Source organism: Triturus cristatus, chromosome 10 (assembly GCF_964204655.1).
Source record: "Triturus cristatus chromosome 10, aTriCri1.1, whole genome shotgun sequence".
Taxonomy (NCBI): Eukaryota; Metazoa; Chordata; class Amphibia; order Caudata; family Salamandridae; genus Triturus; species Triturus cristatus.
This window is the reverse complement of record NC_140593.1, coordinates 1,034,715,876-1,034,739,058: the sequence shown is the minus strand read 5'-3', so window position 1 is coordinate 1,034,739,058 and position 23,183 is coordinate 1,034,715,876. Positions and strand designations below refer to the sequence as shown.

The 23,183-nt window shown below is 44.3% G+C and overlaps 1 protein-coding gene across 5 annotated transcripts in view; it reads right to left on the bottom strand.

Moving 5' to 3' along the window:
* Positions 1-23,183, bottom strand: part of LOC146796486 (acyl-coenzyme A synthetase ACSM3, mitochondrial-like) — a 411,246-nt gene that overhangs the window by 21,452 nt on the left and 366,611 nt on the right. For all 5 annotated transcript variants that reach the window (XM_085629088.1, XM_085629091.1, XM_085629092.1 and 2 more), the window contains exon 12: positions 7,892-7,991. In XM_085629088.1, the coding sequence (XP_085485214.1) occupies positions 7,892-7,991 (100 nt within the window). The remainder of the gene's footprint in view (positions 1-7,891; positions 7,992-23,183) is intronic.

The window sequence follows — 23,183 nt, the reverse complement described above, 5'->3', positions numbered from 1 at the left end:
TGCCTTGTTAACGATGATTCCAGCCTCTGCTGCATGGTTTTCAGTGATCGATTTAAAGAATGCTTTCTTTAGCATCCCAATTGCAAAGGAAAGCAGAGATATTTTTGGCTTTAGTCTGGGAGGCCGAAGCTTCCGCTTCAAACGCGCTCCCCAGGGCTACTGTGAGAGTCCATCCATATACAGTCAAGCTTTGAAAGCGCAGCTTGATGCACTTGTTTTACCTAGTGGCGCTATTCTGATTCAGTACGTGGACGATTTACTGATCGCCGCGGATACTGAAAAGATCTGTAAAGAAGCCACATTGTCATTGTTGCGCCATTTATCTGCTTTCCATCACAAAGTGTCTCTCTCTAAGCTGCAATATTGTCGACAAGAAGTGACCTACTTAGGTCATCTCTTGTCGAAGGAGGGAAGGAAACTGACCCCAGAAAGAATTCAAGCCATTGCACAGTTGAGTGTGCCAAGAACACAGAGAGAAGTACGTGCTTTCTTGGGCATTACCTCATACTGTAGGCATTGGATTCCTAATTTTTCCTTGTTGGCAAAACCTTTGTTAGCCTTAACATGCAAAGACACACCGAATCCTATCCCATGGTCTGAAGAGTGCCAGAAAAGTTTTGTGGAATTGCGCAATGCATTGTGCTCAGCTCCTGTGTTGGGTACTCCTGACTACAGCAAACCTTTTACGTTGTATGTTCACGAGAAAGATGGATGTGCGTTGTCAGTGTTAACACAGCCCTTTGGCGACAGACCGCGCCCATGCGCATATTTTTCATCAACCTTGGACCCTGTAGCGAGGGCATTGCCAAGCTGTCTGAGAGCGACAGCTGCTGCAGCGATGTCTATCCGACAATCTGCTGGTTTGGTAATGGACAACACATTGATCGTTATGGTTCCACATGCTGTAGACACATTATTAAATAGGACCAAGACACAACACTTGACTAGTGCGCGATTATCGGGCTATGAGCTTACACTGTTAGCAAATCACATACACATAAAGAGATGCAATACGCTGAATCCAGCTACGTTATTGCCAATTCCAGCAGACTCAGATGAGATTGAGCAACATGACTGTCTGTTCAGAACAGAAGAAGAGACGAAAGGGAGAGTAGATTTAAAAGATACTCCCCTGACTGAGTGTGATGGTACTTTATGGGTGGATGGCTCGTGTTTCAAGCTCCCTAATGGTGACACGACTGCTGCATATGCTATCACGACTTTACACACGGTCGTGGAAACTGCACGAGTGCCACATAATTCGGCCCAAGCAGCAGAATTAATCGCCCTCACGAGAGCGTGCGTGTTGTCTGAAGGAATGAGAGTGAATATTTACACAGATAGCCAGTACGCCTTTGGCGTGGCTCATAATTTTGGGCGACTGTGGAAAGAGCGTGGGTTTCTGACGTCGCATGGAGCTAAAATTCAGAATGGCAAGTTGGTGAATGATCTCCTTGAGTCACTGACCCTACCGTTGCAAGTTGCGATCATGAAATGCAGTGCGCACAGGAAAGTTACAGATGATGTTGGACGTGGGAATGCGTTTGCTGATGAGACCGCGAAAGAAACAGCACAGAATGTGAAGACTAGAATGTATGTTGCAGGCCCCGCAAGATGGGTAGATAATGTTGGAATGTGTGAGAACACAATAGAGAGTGTGAAGTCGCTTCAAGCTGAGGCCACAGAGAAAGAGCTAAGCAAGTGGAGAGAAAGTATGGGTAAGTTGGATGAGAATGGTTGTTGGATTGATCTGACAGAACATAGCCGATGGTTGTTACCTGACGCATATGTGCTCCCAGTAGTTACTATGGCACATGGAATGGCACATATCAGTACGAAAGGAATTTGTAAGTTGTTGGCTCCAGTATGGCAGAATGCTGGAATTCCCAAGTGTGCAGAGAATGTGGTCAAGAATTGCATGGTATGCTTGAAGTACAACCCTGGTAGGGGAACCCCAACTCCAGCTGGTCACTTTGCACCCCCATCATGTCCATTCGAAGTCTTGCAGCTGGACTTTATTCACATGGAAAGATGCAACAACCTGAAATATGTACTGGTGGTTGTTTGTGCTTTCTCAAAATGGATAGAGGCCTACCCTCTGAAAGATAACACTGCCCTATCCACAGCCAAAGCCCTTGTGAAAGAATTTTTCCCTAGGTTTGGAATGCCAAGAATGGTGTGGTGTGATAATGGAAGTGAATTTGTGGGTAAAGTGATGAAGAATGTATGTGAAAGTTTAGGCATAAAGCAAAAGTTCCACGCTGCAAATCACCCCCAATCAGCTGGACTAGTAGAGCGCTACAATGGAGCCTTAAAGCTCAAGCTGGCCAAAATTCAGGCGAGCACCGGTCTTAAATGGCCTGATGCTCTGCCTTTAGCACTCCTGTCCACCAGAATGACCATACACTCACGAGTGGGACTTAGTCCTTACGAAGTGGTTTTTGGCCGCCCGGCCAACGTATGAGGTGTACCGAGGCCTACGAAATTTAGTGAGATTGAGCATCCAGTACTACTCGATTACCTGTATGATTTGACTGTTAAACTGCGTGTTTTGCACCAACAGGTACATGATACTCTTCCCCAAGCTTCTGAACCTCCTGGACACCCTATCAACCCTGGCTCGTGGGTCCTGGTCCGAAATTTCCAGCGCAAGAGCAACGATGAGCCTCGCTGGATCGGCCCTCACCTTGTGCTTTTATCAACGAGATCAGCGGTGCGAGTAAAAGGGAAGAAGCACTGGATCCATGGCACCCACTGCAAAGTAGTCCCCTTGCCTTTGCCATATGACCGGTGGGTCCAGGAGGGTATCGCCGACTCTGAGGCAGACATTGTACCTCGTTTTGTACCATTCAGTGACGCACGCATAAGAGACACAGCTTCAGACCAAGAGAGTGACAATATTCTGCAAGAAGCTGTGCCACCATCAAATCGACTGGACACCACTGAGCCTGAACTTTTGTTCCAAGACCAAACAGCACCTGGCCGTCTCCGCTATAATTTGAGACCAAGGCCCATGAACAAATAAAGATTTCTTTACTATTCCCTTTTTGACATTTTTTGCTCTCCCATCTGAAGGACTTACTTGATTTTTGTTTTTCGAACCACCATCCGGGTTCAGCCGCAGGGTCGCGGTGCCAAGACTTTGGGGTACAGGCCGAAGACGTTAGGTCAACGGTTCTGGTTGGTCTAGGGCGTTTCCCTGGACTGACAGGCGTACTCCTTAGCAGAAGAAACTCATCCGCCGCGAGCGGCCCGTTTAGAGGATGGAGTTTTTCAAGATGGAGAGACCCGTTGAGGACATAAACTCTAAAGCAAGGATGTGTAGAATTGTAAAAAGTAAATGTTTTGTATTTCTGTGCCTATTTACGCTGTGTAGTATAATAATGTTCATCGTAGGATTTGTGTTTTTCTCCTCTCAAAAGACCATTGCGCCCACTGTACAGCCTATACCTCTTTCTACTGCCTCCTCTCATTCTTTTCACCCTCTGCCTGAGCACGAACAGACCAGACGATCCGAGTTCGTAAATAACTCGTTTATCCAGCTTTTGCACCAGCACCAACTAGTAATGAACACGACCAATTGCTGGGTGTGTGGGTTAATGCCACATACCATTAACAAGGGTATCCCCTATTTGGTGCTGCCATTTAGTTACAATGGATCGTCATGGGCATTCCAGACCATGTTTCTCTATGCTCTAGATACGTACTCCCCTCGCCAACCGCGTTCCATCAGACCTATCACCAATAATAAGGCTTTGATGAAAGGAGTTGCCGATATGAGTAGGGATATTGATGCATACTCATCCATTCCCAAAGAAGAATTGAGACCTTATGTAGGATGGAACGCGACGGGGTATAGTATTAGTCTGGGTGAAAGACAGCGAAAAATCTCATCCCCAATCTGGGTCGTACCCCACATAGGTCGGTTCTGCTTACAGGGTAATGGTCAGAATCCTAGAGCTCAACTGGGAAGAAGTGACTGTACTGAAACGTACACTTTCCCGTCACAGTTCTCCCCTGCGTTTTTAGCTGCCAAGGGCACATATTTCATCTGCAATGACCGAGCATATACATGGCTGCCCCCTGATTTCTCGGGCACGTGTTATATTGCAAATCTGCTACCGCCTACATTTACTGCTGCCTCTGATTATCACAAGACCAGAGTTGTGAGAGGTGTGATTAGTAAGGAGGATACTGCCGGTCAAGAAGCGGGAGACTTCTTTTTGGGCTTCCTGCCGTTTTGGGGACCTATGGTGAATAGTAGGAACCTGAGACAACTGACACGTGTGGTTGAATCCACTGTAAATGTAACGGCTGGTGCCCTTGGTAATCTGACCGCTGAGCTCCAAGCGGATCGCCTTATGACTTTGCAGAACCGCATGGTTCTAGACGTTATTCTTGCAGACCGCGGTGGGGTATGTAAGGTTATCCAATCCAGATGCTGCATTTTCATACCAGATAACGCTCCAACAGTCTATCAAGCCATCTCCAAACTCCATAAAATATCTGAAACCATACACGTGGATAAGGGAGACTGGTCGCTGGTGGGGTGGTTCTGGGAATTGATATCTGCCTGGGGTTGGAAAGTTCTGATGGTCATTGGAATGATCTTAGCCATTCTTTTCCTGTTCTGTCTGTGCATACAGTGTGCTCCTGCGATATGTGGCCTCTGTGCTACCTTATGTGTAAGGAAACCTGTATCGAGGGACGAGCTAAGTAATAGGATGATGCTACAGCAACATCTCCATGACTTCGTGAACATCGACCTGGACTCGGATTAAGATGAGTATAGTGATTGCCTATGTAAGGGCAAAAGGAGGGTCTGTCGTACTTTAATCTCTGTCACCGCGTAGGGGACAGGGCCCTACCCCTGTTTGGTCTTGTATTAGCAAACCGCAAATGATTAATGCGGCATGTACGAGTGCTTTATATATCGTTCTAGCTATGAATGCACTGTGTACACGTTATTCTGCTTCACTACGCGGGTTCCATTTTGGAAGCGGTGGCCATCTTGTCATTGCCCTCACATAGGCTATAATGGAGCAAATACGGGCCTCACAGTACATGTGCTTTCCCGTGACTTCTCTGTGACCTGGGCAGCTGGCTCTGCTGCCCCAGGTCAAACTGGTCTCACGAGCTCCCCTTCCTCCGTCCACCTGTGATTAGCATCAGGGTTTGACCCATCATAAAACCCTTTCATTCTACACGAGCCTCCGGCTAATGTCTTTCACACCTGACTGTTCCTGCTTTATGACTTGTTTCCCAAAACAGGAGCTGCCCGTGTTTTATTTGGGCCTATTGATATCAAATGTGGGATCTGAACCTTACTGTGTAAATCATTGTGGGCTGGCCGAACTGGAATGTGGGATGGTCATCATGACTCTGCCTTTTCTTTGTAATGTACACTTGTTTATTACCGTATCATAAAACCTAGGAATGTATGCTTGAGGCAGGGAAAAGCGTATTTAAGATGAAGTCCGTTTCTATGATTTTCAGCAGTCTCCTGAGAACATACACGCTGTTGTACTTCTAGGATACCTGTAATTGGTCTGCAGCCAATAAACGATCTTTGACTTCACCCAGAAGACTCTGTGTTTCTGTAGGTCTGGAACAGGGTGAACCCAGAAGTCATAGGGTGTGTGCCCCTGCACCGCTGGGTCTAAAATACCCAGTACTTCAGTGTGGAGGCCATAACCACATATGCGTAATCTCCACACACGTAGGTGTACGTTTTAGTTGTAAATTTGGGAGGGAAGAAGGGTAGCTGGAAATGGGGAATATTTACTACATAATGGAAGGGGTAGGAGCAGTATAAGGAGGGACATGCTAATACAAACACGCACCCTCAAAGGAGTAAGCTGATTGGTATTCACAAGCTACACTTCTAAAATTAGTACAGCGAAAAAGGTCTCAAAACAGTAGAAAATGTACTCCATCCCAGCCTTGGATAAGTCCAGCGCCTAAGATGCCCACTCTCAGTTATTGCAACATACTCGCGTAGAACATAATAGAGCCATGGTTTTATAACACCACCCCATAGGGAAAATGTTGGATAAATATATATATTAAAAAAATATGTATAGCTTAATGTTAAAATGTATTTAATCAAAAAGATTGTTACAACTTATTTTAATATTAACATAAAATTAAACTCTTCAATTTTTGTTTAATTAAAAATAATTTAAATTCTGTAATTTTTTTTTAAATTAATGTGAATACATATTAACTATAAATGTTACTGTGGTTAGGATTATTTTAGGATTAACTTGAATTCTTTTTAAGGCGTATTATTTCAAAATTAAATATTTTAATTACTTATTTAATATACGTTTATATTAAAGAGCTATAACATTTTATTTCATTAGTTCTAAATTGAAAATAAATATTTAACACTAACATTCATATTTTGCATTAAAATCATTTTAATAATTATTTTAGCTTTTAAACATTTCCCCTTATTATCCCATATGGAAACGTTCTCCATTATGGTAGAGGTCCCTGCCTACGTGTGAAAAGTTAAGCATACAAATTTTACATATGTAAATCCTGGTGCAGGAGGTGAAGTCATGTAAGTCAGCACCTTACAATTAATTTACACTCTGAAATGGTGAATTGCAAAAAAGTGTAAAGTTTCTACTAGATGATGTAGTAAGTATTCACAAGTAAATCTACAAGTATATATTTACCTTTATGAATAAGACCCAAGTACGAAAGTAAAACCTTGACCAGAGCAAGGTGGCAGACCTATTTTACTGGCAAAGCACTATTGATTACCCCAAAATCTGGCCCTGTCCAGCATGGCGCTTTTGGCACCAAAACAATCTATTTTCAAGGGAACCTCACCTTGCTTCTGCCTTGGACCTTGCACTGCAGGAAGATTTCAACTTTCATTTCAGAGATTAAGTCAAAAATTAAAAACTTTGACTGGGACAACCTGCTGGGTTTAGCCATCTTCTGCTCCATCGAGGGTCAACTTAAATCGTCCCTACATACCGGTCAACTGCTCACTGTTTTCAATGAAGAACTATTTTCTCTAATCAATTTTTGTCTATTTCTTTTCTCCATTTTTCAAAATTGGATTGGAAATGATGTTCTTTACATTAAAATTGTGGGAACGTTTTGAACTAGCAAGCACTAATCTGGGGATTGCCTGTTGCTTGAGCCACAGTGACCAGGGGTTGAACAGAGATTCTATCAGAACTGCTTTTTGACGTAACTATATTGTGTTTCTTAAGTTAGATGGGGGTGTCACACCCTTCCATATTAATACCTAATTTCTGCATACACCAATCATGAGAAGCCATTTTTTTTTGTTGAAAATGGCAAACCTCCTAGTAAAATCATACGGGGGTGATTTTTATGGAATAGATGTTTCACTTATACAAGCAGCCAGAAGGGGCTCCGTTGTCTCGGGGGTGTCCTCGAGTGCTCTCAACTCATACATCAGTTGGGGCTGGTTGGCGAATGGAAGCGTACCCATGCTGATGAAAGGAAATACACACGGTAATCGATCCACAGTAATAGGCAACGGCACATAGACATGGTCGGTGTACAAATCCTTATACACAAATGTACGAAGGCTCATATAGAATCAGTAAGATATGGGAACTCAATAGGTAGCAGAATAAAATTCTCTCTATCCTAATCAAAGGGTACTCTCCAAAGCTAATATAAACCTGACAGTTTTTAAAAAAAATTCCTCTTTTTTCTTTCTGCAGTTGTTATGTTCGTGTCGTGTTATTTGTGTGATGTCTTTAATACGTCGAAAATCTCAATAAAACTGTTTAAAAAAAGAAGAGTACAAAATGAAATAGTTGTGGTCTAAATACAAAGACGCCCAAGATCATCAGTAAGCGAGAGCAAATAAAGTAAAAGCCTTGTTCTACATTACTTCGCCTCTGATGGGATCAGGACTACTGACAACTGCTGATTCTGCTACTGCTGGGTGTTCTATCAGTGCGTTTTCCACTTCAAAAGGTCCTATACGATACCTACAAAGAAAAAAAAGATTTTATGAGAACCATATAAAAGAATTTGTATATATTCACGCACACAGGAAATGCTTAAACAAATATCCCCAATACTTTGGTTCCTTAACTACTAGCACTGACCCCATATGGATACTCAACATAGCCAGTTTGTAAATGTTTTTGAAAACTACTAAAACAATTTTGTGTGTAGAAGGGCACTGAAAAAGTATTGGGTCCCATACACTGCCAAGCAGTAATAAAATGTTGTGCCTTTTCTCAACTGCAGTCAGGAGATCCATAAAAGCTCATATGTGGAGCTCCTGCATCATTGGCATACCAATGATTTTATCTGATAACTTTCTGGCTTTCTCTGAGTAGAAAAGGGAAAGTTAAATGTAAAGGTAATAAAAGGGGTGGTATGTCCCTTACAGCTGTGCAAACACACAGGCAAAATTAACTTTATCAAGCTAAATCTGGAAAAACCAAAGGGATTTTTATTGCACCTCTTTGACTTCTGATTTAATATGTACTGGTTGTCTGAGCTCCACAGTGAGGAGGTCATCCAGTTAGAGGAAGTGTAATTACTTGGTTTGTGGATTGATATCCATCTATCAACAAACTCTCAAATTGCCTGCAAGGACACATATGCAAGTGCATCCCCCCACTCAATAAAATAGCTCAAACATCGATTTATTTCCCAGGACACAGCCGTGCAGGTCACTGGCGTGCTGTGCTCCTCCTTAGCACATATGAAGGCTATTGTCCGTTCAGCAGCTAGGATGATGTCTGGAACCAGAACCAGAAAGTTCAACCACACATCTACAATGCTAAGTGACATATACTGACTGCTTTAAGGAGTTAGGGTAAAATTCAAGTTGGCATGCATCATATTTAGGGCCATACACAGTCAGTACCTGGAATACCTTGGAGGTTCTCGAAAAACCTTATTCGGGAAAAAGAACAAATAATGTACTGACAAGCTAAGACTGGAACTCACTTCCTGTTGATCTGAGAAGAATCCTTCCACTGATTTAAAACTCACCTGCTTAAAATCTACCTGGAATGACCTCTACATCTCTCATCATATGTACATCTATCCTGAAGCTACCTATGTTTTTCTTCTTCCCCTTTATTGTCTTTGATGGATGTTAAAAAGCATAAGAAGTGCAAGATGGGCAAGTTATATTTTCTGTCACATATTTAAACCTATTTTCTTCAACCAATCAGAAGACACATGGATAACATGCATATGCAAAACTTGGAGTGTTTACTGGCAGAAGGAGGACTTTATAACCGGTGGATCCCATTTGGGACCAAGACTCCATGATGCAATATTATTTCACAATGATAGTTATAAGAAATCCCATCTGCTCCATAGTGAAACCAGACTCTTCTGGACTCTTGTGGTTTTGACAAGCCGACTTGGCCTTTCCTCCTAAATACTTGCCAGAATGGTGTTCCCGACACGTTAATATGGGACTTGTCAGACACTTTGTAAGTCTGCACTGTGACAAATTGAGTTGTTTTATATTAATAACCAGTAAACTATATTTTAAAATCATAAAAGGTCCATCTGGCCCATGTTTACTTAGGGCATGTAGCAAGGTACTATGTAATATCTGTCGTCCGAGACATATTAAATATTGTCATTTGCGTGACACCAGTGTTGGGAGGGTGTTCTATGCACACACCTCTCATTAATTAAAATTTGTCCAAAATTAATTAATTGTGCAATGATTTTTGTAAGCTTATACATTTTTTGCCAAAGCTGCAAATCTTAAATCACTTTTAAATTTTCTCAATTTGATCAGAAGTTACTTGAGACATTCTAGTTATAATTTTCTTGCCAGTAGTGATTAAAGACCTAATTGCACACCTGGGCTGTGGAGGTAATTTCATCAAAGAATACAGTTGAGCCTTTCTGCGCCTTGCTACTTGGTCCAGCTTCATCTGATCCTTGCACAGTAGACAGATTAGTGGGAGATTTCCTATGTCATGTCTGGAAACTATGAATGTAGTATGAAATAAAGTTGCCATCTACCTTTTATTTAATGAGGGTCTCCGTGGAGTTTGTAGCCACATGACCTACATGAAGCATTTGACCTGTTGTTCAAAAAAGCAGTGAAGAATTTCTTAAGTCTAATGGTAAGGGCCTGTTCTGGGAAAATAGATTGCTTTTGACCTGATGGGGTCCTTGAGACCTCCCCAAATATTGTGGGTCTCGGCTGAAAGAAGAGGACTTAGACACATGAGGGACTGCTAGGTGTTGCTGCAAGGGTACCTACTAAAGACATACTATCCTGACCTTTAAACCCTCACCCAGGACTTACTGATGAAAACAGAATAGTTTACAGAGAACAGCATAACCTTGTCATCCAATCTTATATAATGATATTTCTTTACAGTGGGTTACATCACAGTGATAGAGGTTTCTGAATAACAACTTTACAATGAGTAAAACAATTATTAGTTATCAAAAATCACAATCTCTGAACTAAGTCACAGTAATCAAGATAAAACAGTTTGGTTTTCTATAGCTTTCCAATATCCCCGGCCCTTTAGCACTCCTACATTTTAAAACAGCTCTAAACCTAACACACACAACAGGTCTATTATTCAGATACCAAAAAGTACATTTGCTGTACTGCAAAAGCTTAGTAGACTGGGGTCTCTAACTGTAAACTCAAGCGTGATAAAAACATCAACACAGCATGTTGGTGGTTTGACCATCTTCCCCAGAACAGTCTTCTTGGAAAGAACCTTTTATATAGTGCAATCTATCAATTCAATGAAGGCACATCTACAATAAATATGCTTACATGCTTTAATATATTTAACTTCATAGAAATAAAAACACAATTATAATCCAATCACCAATTATTTTGAGATCAGCGCCACACGACACACATACCAGAATAGATTACAGTCTGATATACAAAAGTCTCCTTCCACAGGTCACTTCTTGTGAGCCTTTCCTAAGAACCCACTCTGATCATTCTCCTCTACAGTTGGATTTAGAGATACCCGCAGACCACTTTGCTCCTTTTACATTGATGTTTCCCCCTTTTTCCTTGCTAGACCCTTTCTTCTGTGAGGAAATTGCTGCATCCATAGAGAGTTTCATTGAGGATAACATAGGATTAGTCACTTCAATCTCAATAGTCTGGGAGGCCTTCAAGGTGTACATAAGGGGGGTGGCTATCTCAAAGCATGCAGGTTTTTTATGCTCCATTTGAGACAGACTTGCACAATTAGAGAAAGAAATAGCTCAGCTGCAGCAGGATCACCTGCGGACTGGAGACAATAAGTGACTAGACGATGTTAAACAAACTCTTGAGGCGTATCATGACGCTGCGGACAGTGAAGTCAAGCACCTAGGTAAATATGCTACCACACGTATATATGGGAAGGGTGAACACCCACGGGCCATAATAGCCAGCCTACAGCGACCCAAAAGGGAGGCTAGCACTATTGAAATAACGAACGAGGATGGCAAGCTGGTTCACGATGCGAATGGAATAGCTGATAGGCTCAGAAGGTACTATGCAGATCTATATAGGTCTAGGATTACGCAATATGATAAAGCTATAGAAGAGCACTTGACACATATCCAGATGGCATGCCTCACTGACTCACATAGAGAACACCACATTGTCCCTCTAGACCCCAGAAAAATTTGGGTTGCGCTGGAGTTGATGCGGACGGGGACTGCACCTGGCATGGGTGGTTCAACCATAGCCTTTTACCAAACTTATCAAGACCTACTCCTACCGCACCTCGTCACTCTATTCGAAGAGATGGCGGAACATAAAAAGATGCCCCCGTCTATGAGAGAGGCTATAATTGTCACCATTCTCAAGCCAGGGAAATCTCCAAATGACTGCTCATCCTACAGACCCTTGTCCCTTTTGAATGTGGACCCAAAACTCTTGGCTAAAATACTTGCTAACCGGATAGCCCTCTGATCCCGATGCAAGTAGGTGCGTTGCAGGCCGGCTATGTCCTTGGAGGCAATTTAACTCTCAATCTCAGAACCGTCTTTGGCACTATTCAACATATAAACCCAGTAGTCAAAGCTGCAGTGTTTTTTTTAACACTGAGAAAGCTTTTGACGCTGTGGAATGGCCATTTATGGAAGGGGGACTGCGATGCATTGGTGTGGGTGAGATCTTTCTCCAGCTAGCAAAGGAATTATACGAGGCCCTGGTTGCTAGAGTCAGATTGAGGAATAGTTACATCTCCATCTCCAGAGGTACCCGCCAGGGTTGTTCCCTGTACCCATTGTATGCTCTGGTAGCGGAACCCCGGTTGTGCACATTGAGAGAGTATCATGGTCATAGAGGTGTGCGCTTCCCAGGCTACCAATTGATTGCCTCCGCATACTCTGATGATATGTTCCTATATGTGAGGGACCCTGAGATACACCTCACACCAGAACTCACAGAGGTGGTCCGTTTCGGGCAGTTGTCTGGTCTAAAGATTAATTGGGCCAAATCATTAATATTTCCATTAACCCCAGCAACAGTCGCAGTACATCAGGAATTGCCACTGCAGTGGACCATGGATTTGGTCCGCTATTTGGGTATACAAATACACACTGATTCTGCAGTAGTACTTATGGACAATTACGGCACAGCGCTGGGCCATATGAGTCATATTTACCATCCCTCACCACCAACGGAGTGTCACTTTTTTCAACGCTCTGGTGGCGCAGCGCCATTTACCATATTTGCAAGGTGGCCCTAAGCACTCTGCATTGCCACCTTGTAAATATGCCCCTTTCTGCCGCAGTCCTCTGCAGCAAAGGGGCGTACAGTGGTAGTTGCTGTGGACGTCTCACCACAACACCCATTGCTTTTTTGACGCTGCCCCAGATTTACACGGCTGAGGCAGAACCAAAAAAAGTAATGCCATGGAAAACTAAGTTTTAGAATAGCGATACAAGGAAAAAATAGTTATTTATTTTCGTTCTTTGCTCTTTCCACGTGTGCTGCATTTAACAGCACACACAGAAGGTGCAAATCGCCATTATTGATTGTTTATGTGCATGAAGGTGTCCCTTCCGTCATATAAACAATAACCCCTGCAGTGCAGGCATCCTTGCAACATGGCAGCAGGGTGCCTGCGCTGGCGAAAGGCAGCTTTTTTTTTGCGCCAGCACTAGGGAAAACGCAGGGTGGTGAACATAGCGCATCCCTGCATTTTGAAAATGTTGGAGCACTGCGCCGCAAATGTGGCGCAGCTCCACGCTCCGACATTTTATTGTAAATTTGCTCCAGAGTTTATGGTTCTTTAAAAAAAAAAATGGGAAAACCACGATTAGTTTTGTGCTTAATTAAAGATAGGTCCAAACAGCAATTCATAGGTAATGTCTGTTCTTGCATCCAGTTGGCGACATGTATTCCTTGTTACGAATGAATTGTGAAGTTACCAAGGATGATTTTTTTTTTTTTTTAAAACATATTTTATTGAGCGATTGCACAGATGGTACAGGACCCTGAATATCAGGGTCAACAACAGCATGACATTGCAGTATATCGTCGTAGCAATCTATTTGTGCATTTAGCAAGGATACATATCGAACAATAACAACCCCCCCTAACTCCCCCCGTTACCAAGGATGATTTTTTAAGAATGGGTGTTGGCTATACCATTGAGGGAATGTGAACACAGCCGACACGTGGTTTATTCCAAAAGTGGAACTTCTTTCAGGAATGACTGCACAGTGATTGCTAGCTGCTGTGTACTACTTTCCATCAAAAACACCAGAAATAATACAACTTCAAGTTAAATGGAATTTTAAATCTATTTTCTGACTTGACTCAAGCCATGTAGAGACAGAGGAAAAGGATTTATGTAGAAAACAAGGCTCATATGGAACAGGAAATCAAATACATGATGTTCTTCCATGTATGGCCCCAGATCCTCCCGGGGGTAACATTTGGTATTTCCTCTTTTGGGTTTAGTCATGGGACTGGCTTGATGGCTAGTGCACCACAGAACCAAACAAGGCCCATGTGTGGGGGAGTGCAAAGAGGCTCAGCAGGCATCTCAAGCAGTGGGCCTCCAGAGTGTGGGGTATTATAGGGCCCTAGGGGACTTAGTTACATGTGAGCCTACTGCAAAGCCTAAGACTCTCCCTTGTGAGTGGATTACCTCTGCTGTTGGTGCAGCATGGTGGACAATCACACATGGTAGACTCAGAAAAAGAAGATTCTGTAATATATCAATATGTTTTGGCCCTCAGTGTTTATGCATAGAAGAAAAGTTGTTGGTCATCCTAAGCTGTAGATCGCTGACTCGAGTTCAATCTTCTTTACATTTGAGCTTATAGTATAGGCAATGGGAGTAACAACTTGAGAGACAACATACGACATTTTAAAGAAGTTTGTATTATACTGGGGGGTGGAGGTGACCCTACAGGGGTCCCTGAACCCTCCTCCCATGGGGCATTAAAGATCCTACGTTGGGGTAGGTTTGTGGGCTGGTCTCACAATTTAAGTTAAAGAAGTGCTTTTACAACTACCTCACCTTTGCTGTGTCACGAAATTATCACACTAGCATGCAAATACCACATAAATATTATTTATGCGTTACTTATTGTCACCTTACAAATGAGGGACCAAAATAATTATTTGAATACATATTTATTAATGTATCCACAGGCATCTGAGAACCACAACGTTAGGTTAGAGGTAGACACAGGTCAACCTAACAGGGAGGCAATATCTAACATAATATTGCAAAACCAGGGGCCCATCTTTCAACCTGAAGAATGCTGCAGACTCATTAGAGCCATAGTAAGAAACTTGTCGACGACAGTTACAGTGGTGATGGGGTAATAGCTCCCCTAATCCCCACATCCCAAAATTTTAATACCAAGCATTATACCCTACGATTAAATGCATTTTGGGGTGCTGCATTGGTTTTTAACTCACTATTTTCGTGGGCTCCCACTAAAATGATTAGAAGTGCCTCCCTGTCTTCAGTTGTAGGCCCGTTCTCTAGCAAACCGGGTTTTTGGAGAGCGAGGGCTGCCTATGATGAAGCATGACACCTGGTTGTGTATGAGGACAGCCCTTCACAATTTCTGACATGCCCAGCACTCCTATCAAGTAGTGCGATTAAGGACACGGTAACAAAATGTGACAACAACTTTGTGGGGTAGCTATAACTGTGTGTATATGATGTAGTCCCCCTCCCCTGGTTTAAAAAAGAAAAAAAGGCCCAGGGGAAGGGGCTGCAAGAACCTCTCCCTTTTTAAAAACAAAAGGCTCTGGGGGATGAGGCCAATAGTGGCTTGGGAAGGGGGGGCCACATGACCCTCTCCCACAGCGAGGGTTAGGCTGCCTGCAGGGGTGTTGGCTGCACATGGCCGTGGCAGGGTGTTGCTTTACTGCAGGGGTTTGGCGGCAAAGCCATGTGTGTTGCAGAAGGTTGCTTGACTGCGAGGGGTTGTCTGCATGGCCTGGCTGCACGGCAGACCGGGCAGACAACCCCCTGCCGCTTTCATCCGAACAACATGTGCGGCAGGAGTTGGCCTTACATGTGCTAATAAAATATTAATTCACATTAAAAAACCTTAGGAATTGATTGGAAAAAATAAAGGTTAAAGTGACTTTATACTTAGGGGAAAATGTCAGTGCCAACGTAACGTTTTATACTAAAAAAAAAACAACACTGAAATTCATCAGTTATAGTTATCTCTAGTAACTATAGCATGTGCCCTAAGATAACTATATACCCATATGAACAGTGTGGGGTGGTCTTTCCAGCTTTTTGAGTACTACTATGTGGCATCTCAATTGCAGCATTTGCCTCAGTGGCTAGATAATACACCTACCCAGGACCAGCTGTTACTGGCTGCATGCTTCACGGATGCTGTAATGCAATGAACATACCTGAAGCTCATACAGGCTGATAGAGGCACTCCTTAATTGGTGTTGCTAATGTTACAGATTTTGGATCAAGTAGCTAATACATTATGAAATGAGTTCCCTTTTGCTTAGAGGTAGTAATTTGGGCATATCCACATCTCTATAAGGAGAGTGTGGGCTGCCTATGATGAAGTATGACACCTGGTGGTGTATGAGGACAGCCCTTCACAATTTCTGACATGTCCAGAACTCCCATCAAGTAGTGCTATGAGAGACACGGTAACAAAATGTAAGTGACTACAACTTTGGGGTACACACTCTGTGTGTATATAGTAGATTTTGAGGCCAGCTCACCCTAGAGACCCCGTAGCCTCTAGTTCCCTCCCCTGGATATCACTAGGGGTTTTGTGTTGATGTAGGGGACTATCCACAGGGCCCAAAAATATAATATCAAGGAGGGAAGCACAGCCCCCTTCTCAGAGGCCGAATTGGCACTGGGGACCCCAAATCCAAGGGGCCAAATATACTAATATTAGAGGAGGGTGTGTGTGTGTGTGTGGCTGCCCTCCTGTAGCCTTAAATAACCCCGGGTCCCCATCGCCTGGGGAAAAACACATTAGTTTTAGGGTGGGAGCACAGCCCACTTGCTGAACCAAAATGGGCACCGGGTACCTCATCCTCTTTGGGGCACCCACAATACATAACAATGGAGATTGGGGGGGACTCGAGGCCCCTGTGGCCTTAGCCCAGTTTCGCATGAGAGTTGGCTTTGCTCCTGCCAGGTGGGGTCAGATGCTTCTGCTTGCTCCCACATGGACAGAACAAACAGAGTTTCCCTGCCTGCAAGAGTACAGGCAGGGAAACAGAAGTGTGCCCCCACCTGACAGGAGCATTTTCAAAGCTCCCTCCAGATGGCAGCCCGCTTCTTTCCCTGCCCACGCTTCTGAGAGTAGGAAAAACCACTGTGTCCCTGGGGTTCGCTCGCTGGGGCCTTAGAAGTCTCGGGAAGAGGGGCAGCATGCCCCCTCCCCTCTAGTTACTGTTTGGCCCTGGAGGATGAAGTCCCTAGGACCCATTTGGACTGGGGGAGGGGGCCCACACATCCCCCTTCCCCTAAAACTGGGTTTGGTGCTAGAGGCTCAGAGAGGGGGGCTGCATGTCCTCCTCCTATATTATAATTTATTTCAGGCATGGGAATTTGGGGCCCGGGGCCCATCTGTGGTTCGGTGCTGCATGCCCCCATCCTGAAAATAACAAAAATGTAAACGCGACCGGGGTTTATTATTATTATTTTTTTTAAGTTCACTACTTACAATATATATATATATATATATATATATATATATATGTATATATATATATATATTCACTGAAAAAACCATAGGTTTCACACATGTTATAGTTAGCTGGAAATTTTACTGATAAAAAACCAATGAAATTCCCCCGTTATAGTTACTGTAGGCAACTATAACTCACGCGACCGTAATCCTCTGCTGATGCTAATACTGTATTTAGACACTTATTTGCCCATGTCTTCTTCCATTAAATTTTAGCTATACATATATTACAAATTTTTTTTTTTCATAAAGACACATATGTCATCAGCAGAGGATTACGGTCGCGTGAGTTATAGTTGCCTACAGTAACTATAACGGGGGAATTTCATTGGTTTTTTATCAGTAAAATTTCCAGCTAACTATAACATGTGTGAAACCTATGGTTTTTTCAGTGAATTAGCAAGGTTTTTTAAATGCTAATTCCTAACTATAACGTGTGTGAAACCTATGGTTTTTTCAGTGAATTTGTACGTTTTTTTAAATGCTAAGTTACTTTATGCCATTCGTGGCGTGCGCACCCACTTAACGCAGTTCGTTCCGTGCGCGCACAGTGCGCTTCGCGCACCGTGCGCGCCCACTTTACGCAGTTAGTGCCGTACACGCAAGGTGGGCACGTTACGCACCGTGCGCACATGGAGGACATATTATGCGCTTCCTTGTGATAGGTAATCTGTTAAATTTAATTTGTAAGTGATGACAATAATATGCCATGCACAGAGAGTGTGTTTTTTTTAAAAATATTTTTTAGCGTAAGCGCACGGTACGCGTACGGTAAGCGTAATCGGCGAAATTTTCAAAAAATAAAAATTTACCGTTTTTGGCCTTGGGGGATCTTTGAGGACTCAACTAACATGGCTATGTGCATGGGCGCTGTCTAAACAGCCCCTTTATATGTTTTTTGCCTTTGTTTACAGCCCCTCCCTCACAGTGCGAGAGAGAAAATGGCGGCCGCCGCTTCCTGGTTTCGACCGATTCGAATGTTTACTTAGATGTAACAGCAAATCAGAATCGCGCTCGCGCACGTCACCGTACGCGTACGGTAAGCGTACCGTAAGCGCACCGTAAGCTGGCTCAGATATATATATTGATTTAAAGGCTATTTTCTCAGAATCTACTGAACAGATTTACACCAAACCAACAAAAGGCACTTCCTTGACCTGAGGACTACCTCTCTGCCAAATTTCAAGTAATTCTGTTCAGCCGTTCGGGCTGTAGCTGTGTCTAAAGGTCCTATGGAAAAATGCATGGGAAAAACGCGTTTTTGGACCCCCCTTTTATCTCAGCCCCCGCTTGATGAATCCCCCCGAGACTTTCAGGGTAGGAGCGGAGCGTAGCGCCCCACCTATTTTGAAAATTTCGCGAGGATTCGTCGACCGGCGCCAAAGTTATTCCAAATAGAATGTTGAGGATTTCCTATGGAAACGTGGTCCTAACTATAACTACCTACTGGCGACCGCCAGTAGGTAATATATATATATATATATATATATTCAGTGAAAAAACCATAGGTTTCACACATGTTATAGTTAGCTGGACATTTTACTGATAAAAAACCATTGAAATTCCCCCGTTATAGTTAGTGCAGGCAACTATAACTCACGCAACCGCAATCCTCTGCTGATGCTAATACTGTATTTAGACACTTATTTGCCCATGTCTTCTTCCATTAAATTTTAGCTATACATATATTACAAATATTTTTTTTTCATAAAGACACATATGTCATCAGCAGAGGATTGCGGTCGCGTGAGTTATAGTTGCCTGCACTAACTATAACGGGGGAATTTCAATGGTTTTTTATCAGTAAAATGTCCAGCTAACTATAACATGTGTGAAACCTATGGTTTTTTCACTGAATTTGCAAGGTTTTTTAAATGCTAATTCCTAACTATAACGTGTGTGAAACCTATGGTTTTTTCAGTGAATTTGTACGGTTTTTTAAATGCTAAGTTACTTTACGCCATTCGTGGCGTGCGCGCCCACTTAACGCAGTTCGTTCCGTGCGTGCACGGTGAGCACGCGGTGCGCTTCACGTGCCACGCGCCCACTTTACGCAGTTAGTGCCATGCACGCACGGTGGGCACGCGGTGCGCGTGGTGCGTAGCGCACCGCGTGCCCACGTTACGCTAGATGGGCCATGTACGCACGATGCGCTTCGCGCACCGTGCGCACATGGAGGACATATGATGCGCTTCGTTGTGAAAGATTATATTTCAATTTTTAAGGTTTATTATATGCCATGCACAAATGGTGCCCTTCGGGCACCATTTGATCACGGGGTGGGGAGATAATGGATAATTTTTTTTATTTTTATTAATTTCAACCGTACGCGTACGGTAAGCGTAATCGGCGAAATTTTCGAAAAAATTAAAAAACCCTTTTTGGCCTTGGGGGATCTTTGGGGACTCCGTCAACATGGCTAGGTGCGTAGGAGCTGTGTAAACAGCCCCTTTACATGTTTTTGGACTTTGTTTTTCAACCCCCTATCAGAGTGCGAGAGAGAAAATGGCGGCCGCAACTTCCTGGTTTCGACCGATTAGAATGTTTATTAAGATCTAACAGCCAATCAGATTCGCGCTCGCGCACGGCACCGTATGCGTACGGTAAGCTTACCGTAAGCGCACCGTAAGCGCACCGTAAGCTGCCACAGATATATATATTGATTTAAATGCTATTTTCTCAGGAACTACTGAACAGATTTACACCAGACCTACAAAAGGCACTTCCTTGACCTGAGGACTACCTCTCTGCCAAATTTCAAGTAACTCTGTTCAGCCGTTCGGGCTGTAGCTGTGTCTAAAGGTCCTATGGAAAAATGCATGGGAAAAACGCGTTTTGGGACCCCCCTTTTTTCTCAGCCCCCGCTTGACGAATCCCCCCGAGACTTTCAGGGTAGGAGCGGAGCGTAGCGCCCCACCTATTTTGAAAATTTCGCGAGGATTCGTCGACCGGCGCCAAAGTTATTCCAAATAGAATGTTGCAGTTTTCCTATGGAAACAGGGTCCTAACTATAACTACCTACTGGCGACCGCCAGTAGGTAATATATATATATATATATCCAACTCCGATTTGCCTCGGAAGAGCCTGACCTTCACAGGGCAGCCAGTGCATCAGGACGAGGCAGCCTGAAAATGTCCCACCAAATCTCCTCTTGACGTCAAAAGAAGTGCACCGGCACAGGTCGTGTCGTGAATAAATTCGTTTATTCCATGGAACCCCACAGCATGAGGAACGCACACTATCCCAACGTTTCTGCTCTCACAGGAGCCTTGATCACGGGACTAATCTCTGCATTTTAAATCGCCCCACGTGGTCCTTTTAAACGGTGCACTTCTTTTGAAGTCAAGAGGAGATTTGGTGGGACATTTTCAGGCTGCCTCGTCCTGATGCACTGGCTGCCCTGTGAAGGTCGGGCTCTTCCGAGGCAAATCGGAGTTGGACAGTTTAAGTGGGAGCCGGACCTGCTTGCCCCTGAAAGGTGAAGTCTTTCATGAGTGGAAAGTAAGGGAAGCTGTTGAAGGTTTCACTGCTGGCTGTGTCGTGTTTCAAGGAGTACCTGGAACTTTAAAACACTATGGACTGTTGGGACACACCTTATTCATGCATGTATGGGAAAAACTGTAAGTGGAGGAAAGTTATGCAGCGCTATGTCTATGTTTTTGCTACTTTGCGCACGGACTTTTCGAAAAAGCGCTCTTTGCTCCATGCCAGGTTTTCATTATTCCCATCATGCACTCTGTTTGAAAATGTGCCTGCGTGTTTAAAAGGACCACGTGGGGCGATTTAAAATGCAGAGATTAGTCCCGTGATCAAGGCTCCTGTGAGAGCAGAAACGTTGGGATAGTGTGCGTTCCTCATGCTGTGGGGTTCCATGGAATAAACAAATTTATTCACGACACGACCTGTGCCGGTGCACTTCTTTTGAAGTCAAGAGGAGATTTGGTGGGATATATATATATATATATGTATGTATATATATATATATATATATAACCTAGGTAGTTATAGTTAGGACCTTGTTTCTATTCATAAAGCGATTTTGTTTTCCCAATAACTTTGGCGCCGCTTGACGAATCTTCGCGAAATTTTCAAAACTTATGGCCCGCTCCGGTCAGCTCCCATCTTGAAAGTTTTGGGATGATTCAGCAAGCGGGGGCCGGGGAAAAAGGGGGGTCCTAAAACATGTTTTCTCCATGTTAATTCTAATAGGAAATTTTAGACAGGACCACAGCCCGAACTGCTGAACAGAATTACACCAAATTTGGCAAGAAGGTAGCCCTTGGTTCAGAAAGAGACCTTTGTTTTTAAATGGTGTAAATCCGTTCAGTAGTTTCTGAGTGTTTCAAAAAATAGAGGTCGGAAAATCATTTTTCCCATAGGAAACTTTAGACACGGTTACAGCCGAAACTGCTGAACAGAATTACACCAAATTTGGCAAAAAGGTATTGCTTGGTTCAGAAAGCGCCCTTTTTTAAAAAGGGTGTAAATACGTTCAGTAGTTGCTAAGAAAATCAAAAAATAATAGTTTCGATATATAGAGGTGCGGTGGATCCACGCACCCTCCCGACCACAAGCTTTATTCTAATTGGCTGTCAACACTCCAAACCAGGAAGTGTTGGCAACCATCTTGTGCCTCGGTAACCGAGGCACAAGAAAACAGAAAAACTAAGGCGCAAAACAAGAAAAGGGGGCAGGGTAGAACCACCTTGACCCCATAGGCCTGCTCAGGGGGTCCCACAAGGACCCCCAGGGCCACAAAAAGCTTCTTTTTTTTTTTTAAATCGCGAGATGGGCGAATCCGGCCGCGAAAATAAAAAAAACGAGGCATGCACAAACAATAATTGCGGGGGCCCAGTGGGGCCCCTGGGACCGCCACCCTCCGGGGCTTTCTATAAATATTTGCAGGGGCACACAGCCCCCCCCCACACGCGCCGGGGACCACCACCTCCCCGAGGCTTTGCACAGATTGGTAGGGGGGCCGCGCGGCCCCCCTCCTGGAGCCTGTGATGGCCCTGGGGACCGCCATCCCCCAGGGCCGGCTCCTGCAGTGTCCCGGGGTGCCCACCCCCGGGACACTGCTGTTTGCAATGACAATGTCATTGCAAACTGCTTTACTTCATTGAAGCGAGAGCAGGGAAACCTGCTCTTGCTTCAATGAAGCAAAGCAGATTGCTTTTCCACATGGGGAGCTGCATGTTAGCAGCTCCCCATGTGGAAAAGCAATTCCGGCTCCCGCAGGACGCGGGGAGCCGGCAGGGACCGTGAGGGCATTGGGGCTCCAAAGGAGAGGGCCAGCCCCGGGGTATGGGGTCCCTGGGGCTAGGAGTGGTCCGGGAGGGGAGCCACTTGGCCCCCTTCCCCTGTGCATTTATTAAATAAAAAAACAAAAGGAGAGGCCAGGCCCTGGGGGATGGGGTCCCTGGGGCAGTATTTGGCCTGAGGAGGGGAGCCACGCTGCCCCCCTCACCCAAAAAAATTCCTCTTCATTCCTGAGGGTCCCTGGTGGCCAACTAGCCCACCAGGTACCTCCAGTAAGCGCCACAGAGCTGCGTTGCAGAGAGGTGTAAAAAGGGGCGTGGCCTCTGAACACCTCTCTGCAATGCAGCTCCCTGGCGCATACTGGAGGTACCTGGTGGGCTAGTTGGCCCCCAGGGACCCTCAGGATTGAAGAGGAATTAATTCCCCAACTTAAAACGCGCCACAGGGCGTGTTTGCACACATGTCACCTCAGGCCCCGCCCTCTTCCTTCACCACTGTGCAAACGCACCTACTGGCAAGTTGTAAGTTGGGGAATAAATTCCCCTTGAATACTGAGGGTCCCTGGGGTCCAATTGGCCCACCAGGTACCTCCAGTATGCGCCAGGGAGCTGTGTTGCGAAGGGGTCCCTGGGGTCCAACTAGCCCACCAGGTACCTCCAGTATGCGCCAGGGAGCTGCGTTGCAGAGAGGTGTTCAGAGGCCACGCCCTCTTTACACCTCTCTGCAACGCAGCTCTGTG